The sequence below is a fragment of the Triplophysa dalaica genome, chromosome 24 (assembly GCF_015846415.1).
Source record: "Triplophysa dalaica isolate WHDGS20190420 chromosome 24, ASM1584641v1, whole genome shotgun sequence".
Classification (NCBI taxonomy): Eukaryota; Metazoa; Chordata; class Actinopteri; order Cypriniformes; family Nemacheilidae; genus Triplophysa; species Triplophysa dalaica.
Window position 1 is genome coordinate 4,933,063 of NC_079565.1, and position 16,375 is coordinate 4,949,437.

A 16,375-nucleotide genomic window follows, 5' to 3' on the forward strand; every position below is an offset into this window, starting at 1 on the left:
ATACCGCACAGCCTGAAATCTGATGAAGGAATTTGTTTTGGTTTTAAAGCTTCCAGCGAAGACAAACGCAAAAACAAAAAAGCTGACAAAGAATAAAATAAAGAAAAGCAAATGAATATCTGTACCAAAAATACACATTTGACAATTAAACATTTTCTTAATAAGGAAGATGAAAATCTGAAGTGCATAATGATGTCATCAATATTTTATCTGTTTTTTGGCAGAAGTGAGAGACTGTACATTTTGAATGCCTTTATTTCTAAATCAGAATAATAAATAAACTACAACTTGAATTTAAAAAGCTAAAGGAGAAAAAACATGATAAAAAGATACAACTAACCCTAATATAATGAATGTTCTGTACCACTGTGTTAGTGACATCATATATACGAAGAAATCCATTAGACCCTTGCTTCTTACTTCAGGGGATGGACTACATCCCGAACACTATAAAGGCATATTAGTTGTACATCTATCTTCTTACCCTGAACAACTCCCTATAACTAAAACGTGGCTCATCTTACCCCCGCTGTGATTTGCTGACTGAGGAGAACTTATGCAAACACTGTACATATAAAAACCTCTATAAGCTTCGCTCACCTCCCCAGAGAACATCTCGCATTCTGAACAACGCCCTGCATTCCATCGCACGCTCTGATGTTCGGCACGGAGAACATAAGCTGTACACCATCAAAGTGAATTTGTTAGATACAAAACTTGAGTACTGCACCCGCTGCCATTTCATTGCGTTTAAATTTCATTTTTTACCCTTACGCTCCAAAAAGAACGTGCGAACGGAGAGAAGCCACAACTATCATAAATATCAAGAGAAAGACACATTAATATAAATGAACCCACGACGTTTGCTGTACAAAAACGTCTCGGCTGCGCGGCGGCGTATGGCATCTCAGGGGGCCTCTCTTTGTCGTATCCGTTTTGGGAACTGTAAATAACAACATGGAAACAATATAGCGGCGGTAACGTTTTCAAAGCCTGGTTTTGATCATGAAGTTGATACAGACAAGTGCAACGGCACCTTTGATGAGTTAAGGAAATGGGGATCGGGGAATACAGTGCTCAGATGTTAATACATGTGGGTGGAAAAAAGCAGGGGTTCAGTTCGCAAAGTAAACGATTCCCAATGAATCTGGGGTCAATTCATCCTTTTAAACCCATTCAAAAATAACTCATCATTAGATTTAACAAATGAACTTTGTTTACTGTGTCTACTGAAGTATACTCAGGGCTCAGGGTTAGAAAAAGACAATTCTTTGAATTTAAAAAATGCGAGAGAAATCTGTATTTTATATGGTACGGAAATGATCCTCGGGCATTGGCTAAGGAACTGCGAGTGTTACAAAACAAATAAACCGCACGCATGACGAATGTTGGGCTTACTCAGCAGAGAAACTACAATGTTGGTGTCATGCTATAAAATGCACATCTAATTTTCGACTCCAGGCTGTCCTGTACAGTATCACACAAACAGTTGCAGATCAAAGGGAAACATGTTATCCTGAGGAAAAACCTCGGGGGAGAAACCCTTTCATTACCCATCCTCTGAAATCACAAACTCTATGCCAACTTCTCTCTCCGTTTCACATCACAAACCTTTATTTAACCCATAGAATTTCTGACACCTCCACAGTTTTAAACACGTTGCCTTCTGTGGAAACTAGGCATGGGTTTTGTCCCATTCCACTCCCTAGTTGCCTAAATTGTGAATTTGCATTACATAAACACTGGGATGCTGAAGACTCAATAACATGCAACAGTTATGAGGTGGAACCTAAAAACGTAACTTATTTCTTTATGATATCTCTGTATAACATGAATGATATTATTTGTCCGAGTGTTCATCTTCGTGCAGTTAAACATGATATTTTCATCCTGAAATATGCACTTCTTTATTTAAGGTCCAGTGTATAAAACTTAGTGGCATCAGTGGTGCCACAGCTCACTCCATCCCTCCCAATCGAAGCACTACGGTGGCTGTCACAGAGCTAAGATTTCGTCACGCTTTCGCTTGTTTGCCGAAGGAGATAATGTATTTACGAAATGTGCTCTCTAGAGCAGTTTGTCCGTTTAGGGCCACTGTAGAAACAACATGGCGAATTCCATGTGAGGGGACCCTCGGTGTATGTAGATAGAAATAGCTCATTCTAAGGTGATAAAAACATAAAGCTTCATTTTGTAAGGTCTTATACACCTCTGAAGGCAGTAATGTATATCATATTGCATTTCTGTTAAGAGATCATCCAAAAAAAGTATACATTGGACCTTTAAATGCAAAAACAGCAAAAGATAGAGTTTCACAAAATATAACAGTACAATAGTATATAATAGTTTTTGTGTTTTAAAGATATCTAGCTTGTAAGTCCTAGTAGGATTTAAATACACATGACAAGTAAATGTAGTGCACATCCCCACTGTGTCCAGAAATGTCCAGAAAGCTAACCTTTCAGTATACTATAATGGTTCTATAAATAACTCCAGAATTGAACAAGGAAGCATATTTAAACACATTCAAGATATAGTGTAATGCTAGCATTTCGCTATGAATTAACCGTTTTAATCGCAACCTTTGTTTTGACCTCTATATTACAGGTGGCACACCATTGTCAAACAAGATTAATAGCAAGAATCTGATTGGCAGGGAAGTCCTGCTGCAAACTCTTTTTATCTTGGTATTTTACGCAGCATGCATAATGCAGCTATGTGATTACAACCCCTGTGTCAAATCCAGTCGCAGACTCTTCGCATCACAGTGGCATTTAATGATAATAGGGCGGATACATCAAATGCCGGCGTTGAGAAAGGAGGAATAAAACGAACAATTTCTTGACGTTTGAGTTATTGAGTCGAAATCAAAACAAATAGGTGTGAAAATCTTAAAACGTATCACCAAATTTATCTTTATTGTGAGTTAATATATCATTTTTAGAGAGAGAGCTGGCATACAAACTGCTTGGCCTTCCTGTCTAGCCAATAGAATTGATTAAAAAAACAATTAAATAGAAACAATAAAATCGTAAATTAACGACTCATCATTTACTTCCAGAACCTGGAATTACAACATCAATAAGCCCTGAGAGGAAATGAACCGAGGAATAGGAGCTTTTCAAGGCGCCAGTACATCATGTAGCATCATTTGAATTAAAATAACGCCCTGTCTAAATAAGGAGGGAGTCGAACGTCGATGAACCGGAGGTATGTTGACATTTCTATTAGTTTCAAGTCATCCGCATGCTAAAGACAGCCACGCATGGATTTCAGCGAGACAGCCGCGGGTGTGTTATTGTGCTGCGAGAGGAGCTGTCAATCAAATGATGCGAGTCACTCCTGATGGGAAGGGTGGTGACACATTGAAAATGAAGAGTCACGCTGAACATATTATGAAACTTGAAATGTCATCAGTCATTTCCGTCAATGCTTTACAGTCGACTGAATAGCAATGTGGTTAATAGCAGATGGGTATAACCCTAGAGACGATTATTCAACATGCTAGAAAAATTGTTTGATATCTTCGTATATTTAATGGGATTCATTATGATTGTTTTATCTTTATAGTAAATGTAAGAAAATCAAAGCAACAAGGGAGTGAATAATAAGAGGAGTGCGGTGCAAAATTACAAAGTTTCAACTATTTTAAAAAAGCAATAGCTGTTGGTGGCTGGAGAGAAAAATTTGATATGACATTATTAAAAAGAATAGCAAGTAATAGTAATAAAAAGTGTGTCTACAGCAATGCTCAAGAAATCAAGTATGAAATATTATGACATAAATATGAAATAAAATGGATAAAATTGTATATATAATATTTCAAACTCTGCAATGAACAGTCATGAGTATTATAATAATAGTAATAATTATTATTATTATCATAATTATTATTATTATTATTAGTCGTAGTAATACTTTATAATTATTATTATTGTTATTATTATAATCATCATCTTTATTATTATTATTATTATTACTATTAGTAGTAGTAGTAGTACTAGTAATACTTTATTATTATTGTTATTATTAGAATATGGGATGTAATAATTATACAGTTAATATACTCAACTTCTTAACTCAAGGACTGCTGATATCACCTCCAATGGAAATTAAAGTATTCAGTAAAATATGAAACCATTTTAACAATGGGTCTCAGACTTTTGGACCAAACTCTATCAATCATTTCAAGTATTTTTAGGGAATAAGGGAATAAGAGACACACAGGTATTTATTTTTCATGACTAATATGAAGCAGCCACATAATCACTGAGACCACCAGAGATTAGATGAATCATTTTTCTTATTTCCTCTGGACATTCTGCAAATAGCATATTCCTCTTTTTTCACGGAACTCTCCAGGTCAGCAAAAAACAGGAACAAAATCGCTCTATTAAGATGAATGGTGAGGTGAATGCGGCACTCTTGTGCGAAGCCGAAGCTCAAGTGTCTGATTTTTTAAAGCGTAATGAGGTAATTTTCAGAACAAGCTGTGTCCCAGTTGAGCTCTGAAGCTGCATACCGCTGCTTTTGCAGTAGGTGATGAAGTACATTTTGCACCTATCAAACTTTCAAGCTTTTCACACACATAAAAAGTCTATATTCACCGCAAGGGCACATATAGACACTTCTCATAAACTTGATCCTGGGTGAAGAGTTTGAGATTTTAAGCTTTTACAGCTTACTGCAACGATTGAACCCGAAGATTCAAAGTGTTTTAAAAACCCTCTTTGAAACATTTCTCTGGAGCAAAATAAAGGAAATTAAAGCTGACGTATTTACTTCCTAAATGCACATTTCAGGACACATTTTGCATAAAATTTACGTCATAAAAATTGATATGCGTATTTTCTTAACCAATAATTAAACGTTACAGTTCCTGTCCGATTGGAACAACTCTTTTAACAAGTATCACTAATATAAAGGTTTAATATACATTTTTATATGACACCTTTTATGTTATTTAATATTGTAATATAGAGTATTTGATCGTTAATTTCATATATTTACTGTTTTTTATAGTTTTCAAGCCAATTTACTTGTGTTGTTTAATAATACCATATATCCTATATATTTCTTAAACACTTTTTATTTTTTAACTGTACATTACTTTCCTGTATTTACAATTCAGTACTGCAAAGTATAGAAAGGAACTTGAATTTGATCATTCATGAGCGCTTTTTTAAATTATCATATTTTTTTGAAAATCCTTTTAGAAAATATAAATGACCCTCCACCTAAAATACAACCGTTGAGCTTCTCAGATGATGTCACCGATCGCTCTAATATCTTTAAAACCCTTCTCGTCCAATCTCCCGCCTCCATTGTATTATGGAGGAAGAAAGTCTGCTGTATAATATTTTGAAGAGAGGCATTTGTTATCATTCCCAGTCATATCACATAGACGTGTTTGTTATTTAAAAGGTTTTAGTATTGTGTCACAGTGCTCGGAGGGGTTTACCTGGAAGTCATGGTGCAGCTCGGGGCAGAGGCGCACATACTGACCCAGCTGCTCCAGGGGTCTGTCGGGCTCCGGACGGGGACGCAGCTTGTTGACATCTGTTTCCAGGTCATCCTCCTGCCATGGATAAACAGACCTATAATCGCTATTCACTCACAAGCTTCAATGCGCGCTGACAGATACACAAGCAAACATTTTCCCTGTCAATGCATGTGAGGACTGGCAGGTCATGTGCACACTTCGGCCAACAGACAGCTGTAAAATTCTGACCAGCACTCACTCTCCGCCAAACAGCTGATGCCTAGCAGCTATATCATTTGCACTTGTAGCTGTCACACCCCCGGTTAAACATACAGTCAAAAAAGACTACATGAATACTACTTAGGGTGGAAAGTATTCAAATTAGGATGCCGTGCATGTGTTCGAGGTTGGGTTTAACTAAAACACTAATCTTGGGGAACACGATGACGTGCCAAATCTATAGATGTATGCTTCAGTAGGCACAAAGCACCATGTGGCATCTCAGATATGGCAGGAGAATGGGCGCAGACACAGAAATGAATAAATGCATCAGCAGTATCTGGAGAGAGAGCGTGCAGGGTAGACGAGGGTGCGAGCACTTTGGGTTTGGCGATGCAGTCTCAGCAGGGACAGGATTGTGAAGTCATTGATTTATGGCTGAATCAGGCGACTATTATTAAAGTTATGTGAGAACAGGAAGTCACTCGCGACGGGCTCCTGTCACGCACGGAGCTTGCTGCTCAATCTCATTTTTAAGACGGGGAATGAATCAGATGAATTTACTTACACGTCATCGGCCCAGCTAAAATTACGATGCGGCATCGCGAGCAGCATGCGAGCGACGGACAGAAGTCCCACTTAAGCATAGGCAGAATTTACACCGGGCCTTTGGGGACGATTTTTGCCACAGACGATTTTGCCCAAACCGCTTTACGAAACAGCCGGTGTAATACATGCAATATAGAGGACTCCTCTGCAATTGCAATTGCATTGACTTTAAGTGATACTTCACTCAAAAATTATAATTCTGTTTTCATTTATTCAGCCATATGTTGAAGGAAAGAAATGTGACTCATTCCTCTGTGAAACACAAAAGATATTTTGTGAAAAGTCTCTGTGTGTCCATACAATGGAGTTCAATTAGGGAAAATGTTGTTTGGTTATCAACATTCTTCAAAATATCTTTTATGCTTCGCGAAAGAAAGTCATTCAGGCTGTAGTAAATGATGAAAGATTTTTTTATTATGGGGTGAACCGTCCCTTTAAATATTGCTGCTGAACCATGGAATTAAAACTGATCCACCGAAACCTGTGAACAACGGTGGCATGTGTATGAATGTAGTCAGCAAATAAAAAGTCAAAAGAAGTATTTCAATTTGTCAGCAGAAAACATAATTTCATTATATACCATAAAAAATGGTAAATATACTATAACTATAGCTGAAATATTTCTTTAGAAATCTAAATGGTATAGGATATTCAAAACGAACATTATGGTTTTGACTTGGAATTAATTTTAAAGGATTTATACATACAGACATAAAATCTAATTGATATTCATGAGCGATGGTGTAAAAACTGCAATTCGGGACGTCGCCACAAGCACATCTATAACCCCGTCTGGCCTGATCCCTAGTGACGCCCGTGCACTTGTGTTTTTCTTATGAGCAAATCTGAAAACACTCACGTAGTCCTTGTCTGGATCCTCGTTCTCCGTGTCCTCGTCACTGTCATCTTCTAAACTGCCATCTTTCCAGGAAGACAGATAGAAAGAGAGCAACACATGACAACGACGTAAATGTCACAATGAGGAAAATATGGCAGTACAAATGTAGGATCAAACACGACCTGTGCACATAAAAGTAAAAACCGGGCACCTCTACAGAGATCTTCTACTTTATCAGATTTGATACGCCTCCCAGCTAAAAAATACCAGCATCAATTTCCATGGTGGTCCAAGATTTGGTGCTAGAATGATGATGGTCATGACTCATGCAATAATGAAACTAGTTTATACACTTAAAAATTACAGTCTTTTAAATTTTGGAAACACAGAGCAAAGAACACTTCCTCTGTAACAGAAAATATATTAAGCACACGATAGAAAATTGCAGACTTAACGCTCGTTCATAGAGGCACAGAGATGCTAAAGGAGCACCAGCATCTTTAGCACAACATATACTGGTCATGCTAGCCTTTCCAACAGGGTGCGAGGCCAAATAAAAAAAGCACAAAAAAAGTTCTGTCATTGAGTTATTGTATTATGTCCCTTAAAGTGGCATCTTTGAAAGGACCTTTAAATTCACTGTAGTAAAAAAAAGATTGTAACTTCAAGAGCTTCCTTCGGAGTCTGTTCTGCTGTCTGATGAGATGACTGCAAATCAAAACGTTAAAATAAAGAGAATAAACCACAGTTATTTAATAACTATGCTGAATGAAACGACTGCGTATAGAAATGTAAAATGGAGTTTGAAGTGTTTGCTTTGGCATGGATGCAGAGCAAATGAACCATGAGATAAATTATGACAAGTCGTATATTTTAGTGCAAGGTTGCGTGGTGAAATAATCTGGTTTATGAGATATAATAACGTTAATGGCAGCATCATATTAATAACAATCACGTTAAGGCAATTTTGTTTTTAAAGGGATCCCGGTCTAGGACACCTTGTATGCCTTTATACTGTATGTCAGAATTGCCTTCTACTACAAAATTTGTAGTTGGAAACACCATAAATCTTTGAAATTATTTGAATAAAAACAAAATGTAGTACTCATTTTAACCACAGAATATTTAAATTAACAAGATGCGCCACTGCCATTAAAATGAATGGAGAGGAATGCAACGCTCAACAACGCTCAACACGCTCAACAAGGCTCAGCCTTCCAGTAGAATGATCCAATTGTCAATCAATAAAGACTGACGATTCTCTGGGGCAGGGCTTATGAGGCACTTGCCAGCCTGGGCGCATGCGGAGAAACGACCTGGGAAAAGGTCATTTTTAAGGCGATTTAGGCTTGGCAAACCAAAGTTATGGTACAGTCCATATACAGTTTAATCATTGATCGGGAATATGCCATTTCATTGTGAGTTTTGCAAAAGAGTTTAGAAATATCAGCTTTCCACCATTCAAAGAGATAGGACTGTTGACTTGCTATGACGTAAATAGCTGCGGTCAGAGGTGTTGACCGTCGAGTGGCACAACTTCCGTAAATGGCCTTTTGTTTTCGAGTCAGATCCGTGGGCGTGTTGGTTTTGACTAAATCCTTGGTGTTTCAAGTTTTACACACCTTTACTCTAAACCCACACCTTAACAAATATGATAGGGTGTTAAAAGAAGAAACGTGGAAAATGATGCTATGATGCTAAATAAAAAATACATTTATAAAGGCAATGCCAGTGTAGTAGAGTAGGCGGGGCGAGACCGTGTTTCGAGTCCGGTGAGTACAGTAATTGTGAATTACGTAGGAGATGGGAGCATATAAAAGGAACGAGCGACCGGACCGTCGAAGAGAGAGGGCCGGGCCCGAACTTGTGTTATGTTTGTATTTGTATTTGTATTTATGTTTTGTTCGCCGGCGGTCGTCCGTGAGGGGCCACCGGCTGTTATATTACTTTATTAAATGTTTTGAATGTCTTCCGGTTCCCGACTCCTTCCTTCCCTTTTATGGAGATTTATTACAGCCAGTGTTTATCTATTAATCTCTCGATGTAATCTAAAAAAACAGGTGCTTCTCATCTGACAAAAATAGCTTCAATAAATCTAAGGCAGAGTAGTTTGCTCGCCTAAGCTAGTTTTTATCTGTAAAGCTGGTCTTCCAACCCATCTTGCTAAAAATAACCCTGTAACCCTGACCAGCTTTTAAGACCAGCAAACCCCCTTAAACTGGTTCACGACAGTTTATCATCAGTACGAATTGCTTGACAGATTAATGATACTAAACCACTGCAGTGATCTCTCTCATGTTACCCAGGGGTGTTTTCCTGTGATTTTAGAAGCTAAATATACTAGTAGATAGTATGAAGAGGAGATGATATAACTGCAGTCTACTTGAATGGGGTTGTGGCGATTGATATCTGCTTATCTGTCCGGCCATATTGAGCAGCAAATACGCTCAGCGTCGAAGCCCTCCCTTGGGTCACTTATTGCCACCCGTAGCTTTGCGTTTAGATGTTGAAGTGATTGACGTCAGCGCCACAGATGTTAGCATTGGCGATTAGCATGTTAACAATGCTAACGACGGCCGCTCGCACGTTGCACGCTCTGTGGAAACGTCTCCATTAGTAAGCGAGGGAGGTATAATACGTATTATCCCAGTGGTTAAAAAAAATCTGCGTTATTCATTGTGACAAACAGATAATCATTTTGTTCGCTCGTGATATCAGCCTCCTCGAGTTTCTCTTATCCTGTACAAGATAAAAGCAACAGTAAACTCATTAGTGATACAAGCCCAGCAGGAAAACTATTCTGTGGTGTCTGGATCTATAAGTTGTTATGTCTGGGAAGTGCACGTATGTGTGTGTGTGTACATGCAACGATACTCAACACATAAGCAAGGGTTTGATGGAAATTGTTATTACAGAAATGCAGAACGCAAGTGGAGGTGATTCATACAAACACACACCAACACACTCCACTATGCGGCAGTGAGTCAAGCACCCGACAGCGAGACTCGTATTCGCAGTGTCATTGGGCAGGGTTGCCTGGGCAACAACCTCAGAGCTCGCTCCAAAACGAGTGGGTATAGACTATTGTGGGTCAGCGAAGAACAATCTGCTGGTCTCTTGCCAAGAATATCTACTTATTGTTTTGCTTTACTCTGGTTTATTGCTCGAAACTGCTGTTCAGCTCCTGACCTTGTCAGAAGGGGATATCTGCATTAGGGCGACCTTGTTGTAAACAAACGTGTTTGCCAAGTAAGTGCGTAACGTCATTAATTTATACATCGGTTTTCAATATAACCTACATTTTGGTAAAACTGCAGATTTATTAATGTTTTCTATTTCCTAGTTTCTATTTTGGTTCTTTTGAACATACAAGAAGATATTTTGAAGAATTTAGTAAAGCTAACAGTTCTGGGGCACTTTGACTACCATTGTCATTTTTCCTACCATGGTAGTCAATGGTGGCCAAGAACTGTTTGGTTAGAACTGTTCATCACAACATTGAATTTATACAGATGTGGAACAACTCGAGGGTGATTAAATAATGATTTTTTGGGGGGGTGAACTGTCCCTTTAACTCATGTAACCTACGCTAACAATGGTATCCCTACGCTGTCAACAAATGCTCCACAGACACGAAAAATCGCACTTTCAAACTCTCCCAATTACCTTTTTCTATCTGTCTTACAATAAAAGCAGTGTTATGCAGAAGAAAAATAGGCCATATTGTGTTGACACAGAAAGACTCATTAAATACCCAGTGCCTATGTGATAACAATTGCAAATTTGGCCAAGGCGATAACGACTTTGTCAAGCACAAATAACCAGAGGCAGTGTGTAAAGGCTAAATCTCTGGAGTGAGACATTCTCTGTGTCTCTAAAGGAAAGAATTTGAGAGGTGAATAATAGCAACTATTGGGTGTTTGGCAGAGTAATAAAGAAACCGGCTTAAAAACCAATGAAATGTAGACCTTACCGTAGGGTCCTAAATCAGCGACCCAGCCATCGACAGGCCTACCAGGAAGAGGAAAGCTGTAGACACTCTTATCTGAGGTCACAGGAATGGGGACTTTGGGATAGCACTTCCGCATTAGCTGGACTGCGGGCTCCACAAGTGACTCCAAAGTTTTAACAGTCAAGAAGGTCTTCAAAAGAAAGATATTATAATGAGTCACGTATGATTTCTGTGTAAACTTTTCAACGAGACAAATACGCAGCACAAGCAAAAATGTGTTTTTTTACAGAACATTAACACTCACAGCGTCTCGTAATGATCGAGACGGGTTTACTTAGCAAGACCGATAAAAACCACCATGCGGTTCGAAGGGAAAAAATTTAAGCATTAAGAACAGATAAATGCAATAGCGAAAAGGCTTAAAAAGAAATGCTTAAAAAGTTCAACCGCACACACACAAATGTGATTCGAGAAGGACTAAAATATCACCTGAGTGGTCTGGAAGAGAAGACTCATGCCACCCTCGGCGACCAGGGCCTCCCTTCCGGCACTCGTGTTAGCGACACGATGCATACAATGCAACAGGGCTCTGCGGATAGGAATGTTCTCAAAGCTGGCATCGTTGTTGTGCCAGTCTTCATAGAGCTTCAGAAGATCAGAGACGTAGCCTTTGGCAACGGCAGTCCGACAGTTGACTTCTGAAGGAGAATGATGAGATACAGTATGTGTACTGAAAGGAGGCGATCAATTCTCCGGCAAAGTTTACCTAACTTTAACCTTCAAGTAAAATCAATTTCAGTCTTTAATGTGTTTAAACTACACTAAAAGTAAGAAAAATATGTTGGCAGGTAATTTAATATTTAGTACATTTTTGGCATACTTTCAGAATAATTTATCTGTACTTTTTGCATCTCTACGTATTGGACCCGTGAGACTTGAAGTCCCACCATAACACCGCATTTGTTTTCCCACAAAAGACCAACTTTGCATTGTTATTAAGTCAAATGTTTACCAAGTTAAAAAAACATGAAATTTTTTGTTAATTTCTGTAAATGGTTTCATCGAACGCTCGTGCCTGGACTGCAGATTACTACCGGTCTGTGTGTGTTATCGGTCTTGCTACTTTCTAACAATGTAACTATTTATATTTAATTCCATTTACTTTATATTATTATTTTATTGTATAATAATTGTATTAAATAAACAATTTGTTGAATGGGTCCTGTAGTTTTGTCGCCTTTAAAGATGATTTAAAGGTATCTCAGTTCACATTCAAAATATTGGAGAGGCAAGTTTAGCCAAGTAACGGTTCTTATGGGTTTCTTTTTCTTTTTGTAAGAAATAATCTAAATGCCCTCTATAATTTGCGAATGTGTACTGGAAGTTAAGTGCCATCCATGAATGCCTGCATGCGCAGCACCATTTACTTATGATGTTGCTTTGAAAACATCTATATGTCAGTGTTATTTGCAGTGTTATCTTGACATTAAGGCAAACTTGAACAATAAGGCAAACATTACTAGCCCATAATGATTGTTAAATAATAACAAAAGCTTGGAAACTGACTGCCCATATGAATATAAGCCACTTTTATGTTTCAAGAGAAATAATCATATACATTATTTCTTGTTAACCTGTTAGAAACAGGCAAATATTGAACGGAAGCACAGCTATAGGATTCATTCGTATTCACATCAACCTCTTTTTGTCGTGTCTCGCTCTGTTGTATTCTTTATTAGTGAAGCGTAATAAGAACATACATCATTCGGGCACTAAAGACCCATACCAACAAAGCAATAACATCATGGCAATAGAGACGTGCCACAGAAGCGTGCAAACCCTCAGTGTGGTACAAAAGGTTAAATGACAACTTAATTTCTGTTCCTTACACGTCAGTGACAGGTCTGGATATTCTTGTTGGCCTCCAGTAGTATCTTCTCCGAATGAACAAACGTTTACAGTATGCATTGTAAAAGAATGTTAAACGTAAACTACTCGAACCCCTGCGGACACAGTTGTGCTGATAATGCCAAGATTCAGTATCTTAGCAACTAAGTTAGATGGCACTATTAACTTTGGCCGACTAGCAAAGTCGTCACATGGATAAGCTGCTGGCAAGCGTCACTATTGATCAGAGCCCATCTGCTGAGGATATGAATGATACCCTAAATCCTGCAGCTTGTTGATGAGAAGAAGGCTTTTAAGTGAACAGACTTACAATTTGTCCAGGGAGATGATAAAACGGGCAAAAAATATATTATTCTAATACAGAAGAGGGAACTAGAGCCAAAGTTAGACATCAGAAAAGGTTGGGGATAATTTTATGCCTACCCTGTAAAGCCCTAGCAAGTACCTACAATACGCTTAACACCAGTCATCACCCCTTAGCAACAACAGAGCAATGCCCTGGAAACCACCCCAGCATCACAGCCAAACATCCCTTCTTTCTGTTCTTTATTAACAGTGCACCACATAATGAGAGATAAGCCATAAACCTCACTATTTATCTAAATTAACACAATGTTTGACTCATGTTACTCCACTGCATTATGAAACAGAATGTTGTTCCCCTTGGGACTAAACTGCTTCATGTCTCTGCTTTACTGTTTCAGAATTTCACTAATGCCATTAGAGACAACCAGCTCTTGATAATACTTTTGGTGAAGTGGATATCGTGAGCATAAACCACAGCTGAAATTTACCAGACGTATTTTAGTACACGACGTGTTACGCAAAAGCCCACCTTTGGGACTTTATGAATATCTAAAACAACCACACAGGAGGCAGTCAGGATCAAATGTAGGCTACTTTAGTTTTGTATTTAACAAAAAGATATTGTCTTACAAACATGACAGTTTTATTTAGTTAGCAGTATTTTTATTTAGCAATTTTATTTAACAGACAGTGAAATATAAACCCAAATTTGGTGTTTGTTATCTTCATGCTAGCGTACTCCTATATTTGATGAATTTTACTTTCCCCAAAATAAAATTCGGTCATCATTTATTACGTCGTTCCAAATCTGTAAAAATGTCTTTGTTCTGATGAACACAGAGAAAGATATTTGGAAGAATGCTCGTAACCAAACAGTTCTTGGCCAACATGGTAGGAAAATTGACAACGGTAGACAAAAGTGCCCCAGCACTTTCCTTTCCTTCATTCTTCAAAATCTTTTGTGTTCAACAGAACAAAGAATTTTACAATGCAGTTTTTCCTACTATGGTAGTCAATGGTGGCCAAGAACTGTTTGGCTACAAGCATTCCTCCGAGTATCTCTGTCTGTGTTCATCAGAATAAATACATTTATACATTAGAAACAACTTGAGGGTGAGTAAATGAACAAGTTGCATTTTGGGGGTAACCGTTCCTGAACTCTTAAAATGCACATTCTTTCTCGCAGAGGACTAAAGGTATCGATGACTCATGCAGCACTAAGCAGAGTTTTGTGCAATCAGATGGTAGCGCCTGCAACAAACTGCTGTAGCAAGTAAAATCATGATTAAAAGTTCAAGATATATTAAAAAACCTGTTGGCTATTTAAAAAAGAGAGAGAGGGAAACAGGCCCTTTGATATTCCAAAAACAAAAAAACAAACAGAAGTCTTATTAAAGATTTAGTATACCCAAAAATTCAAATTAGCTTATGATTTACGCATATGAATTATGTGGTTCTTGCATGTCGCGTTATAACTTTGACAAGTCATGTGACGTAAGAGAACAAATAAGATATAAAATGATCAATGTGTTTTCACATCGTAATTTAGTGCCTAAATGTGCTTGTTTTACTCTCAATTTTGCTAAACATGGTACATTTTTCTCACACTTACCAATTTATCAGACAACATCTATTACCACAAGGTAATCAATTATTATTTTTAATTTCATTAATGACTTTTATTTTGAATTGCCTTAAAGATGGATAAACATTTTTTACCTTTTTTCATTTTGGGATCCATATGAAGAATTTATGTGATGACACATTTTTCAAAAAACAATGTTTTTATCATGTAATCATGTTTTTATAGCATTTTATTGTGATGATAAGATGTTAAGTTATTACTTAATTCTAAACAACACCGCTGGAGTTCGATATAGCTCACAAAAGAAATGTTTGAACGTTTTTAAAAAGTGAGTCATCTGATTTTGCATATGAACTCTTCATGAAGTGATGGTTATTTTTATGAAAATAAAAAAATAAAATGCTTTTTCTTCGTGTTCAGCTAACAAGATCAGCCATATACAGCATGAGGACATTTTTATTTCTGGATGCACTACTCTTTTAAAGCTTGGTTTGGCTTGGATTTTAACCGAATGACAACTGAAGTAAGGTCCGTCTCACACACAAACCATAGAACGGCATCAGTGCTCGTCAAAGGAATTCACAGGGTCTTTAAAGCGGAGGATTAGATTCACTGCGTGTCTCAAAGTGATCCCTTTCCAGGATAGAACTGACATTATTTAATCAATGTATGAAAGCCTGCCTGTGTAACTGTCAAAAAAATTCCTCTCTCCTCCTTTCAGAGAAATTCTCAAGCTCCCTCCTCCGCTGGTTTCTCCATAAACCTCTTCAGCCGAAGATGCTCAGAGAAGGGCCGAGGGTCGCCGCACGCCCCCCTGCCAGGGAGTTTGCCGGTCTCTCTCAGCCCAGACTGTACTTGTTTTTCATGAAGGGTTTGGAAAGCGGCCAATCGCACTGCGCGCCCAGTACATCTAATGGAGGCCGGAGCGGAGAGCGTTGGGAACCAGCATGACTGTTTGCTTTATGAAGGTCGACGGTATTTACTTGCACACAAACAAGAGGTTATGGAATTCCAATAAGAAAATAAAAGAGGGAGAGAGACTTTCATGTTGTCCACAATGTGAGAAAGGATTCAGAAACTTGAAAATGTGTGGAACCGGGTTATGAGCGTATATGTTCTGGTCTATGAATCTCTTCCGAGACTCTTGTAAGGAAGATATGAACTGGAGTCCTATGACTTCCACAAGTCCAGCGATCTAAAATATTAATGCCAAAGCTTGAAGTAAAGGCCCAGTTCTAAGCCCAGAAAACTTTATGAGACATGCAATACAGACTCCTTGGTACTTGGCAGCCGAAGGGTTCCTAAGAGTTAAACCGAGGAGGCTAGAAATATGTATATGTCCTGTCATCGCAGACTCTTATATAATTCCTGCTCGAGCTGGTGTTGCGAACGCCGCATCACAGATCTGATGTGTAGAAAATATGACAATGCTTCCGAAGCGATTGCTGGAGGAAATACGGATGCCTCAGATGATTA

General features: G+C 38.2%; 1 protein-coding gene across 2 annotated transcripts in view; it reads right to left on the reverse strand.

Moving 5' to 3' along the window:
- Nucleotides 1–16,375, reverse strand: part of LOC130414458 (cytosolic carboxypeptidase 4) — a 143,147-nt gene that overhangs the window by 81,177 nt on the left and 45,595 nt on the right. For both annotated transcript variants that reach the window (XM_056740380.1, XM_056740381.1), the window contains 4 exons: nt 11,590–11,798; nt 11,122–11,290; nt 7,170–7,231; nt 5,462–5,578 (listed from right to left, as the gene is read on the reverse strand). In XM_056740380.1, the coding sequence (XP_056596358.1) occupies nt 5,462–5,578; nt 7,170–7,231; nt 11,122–11,290; nt 11,590–11,798 (557 nt within the window). The remainder of the gene's footprint in view (nt 1–5,461; nt 5,579–7,169; nt 7,232–11,121; nt 11,291–11,589; nt 11,799–16,375) is intronic.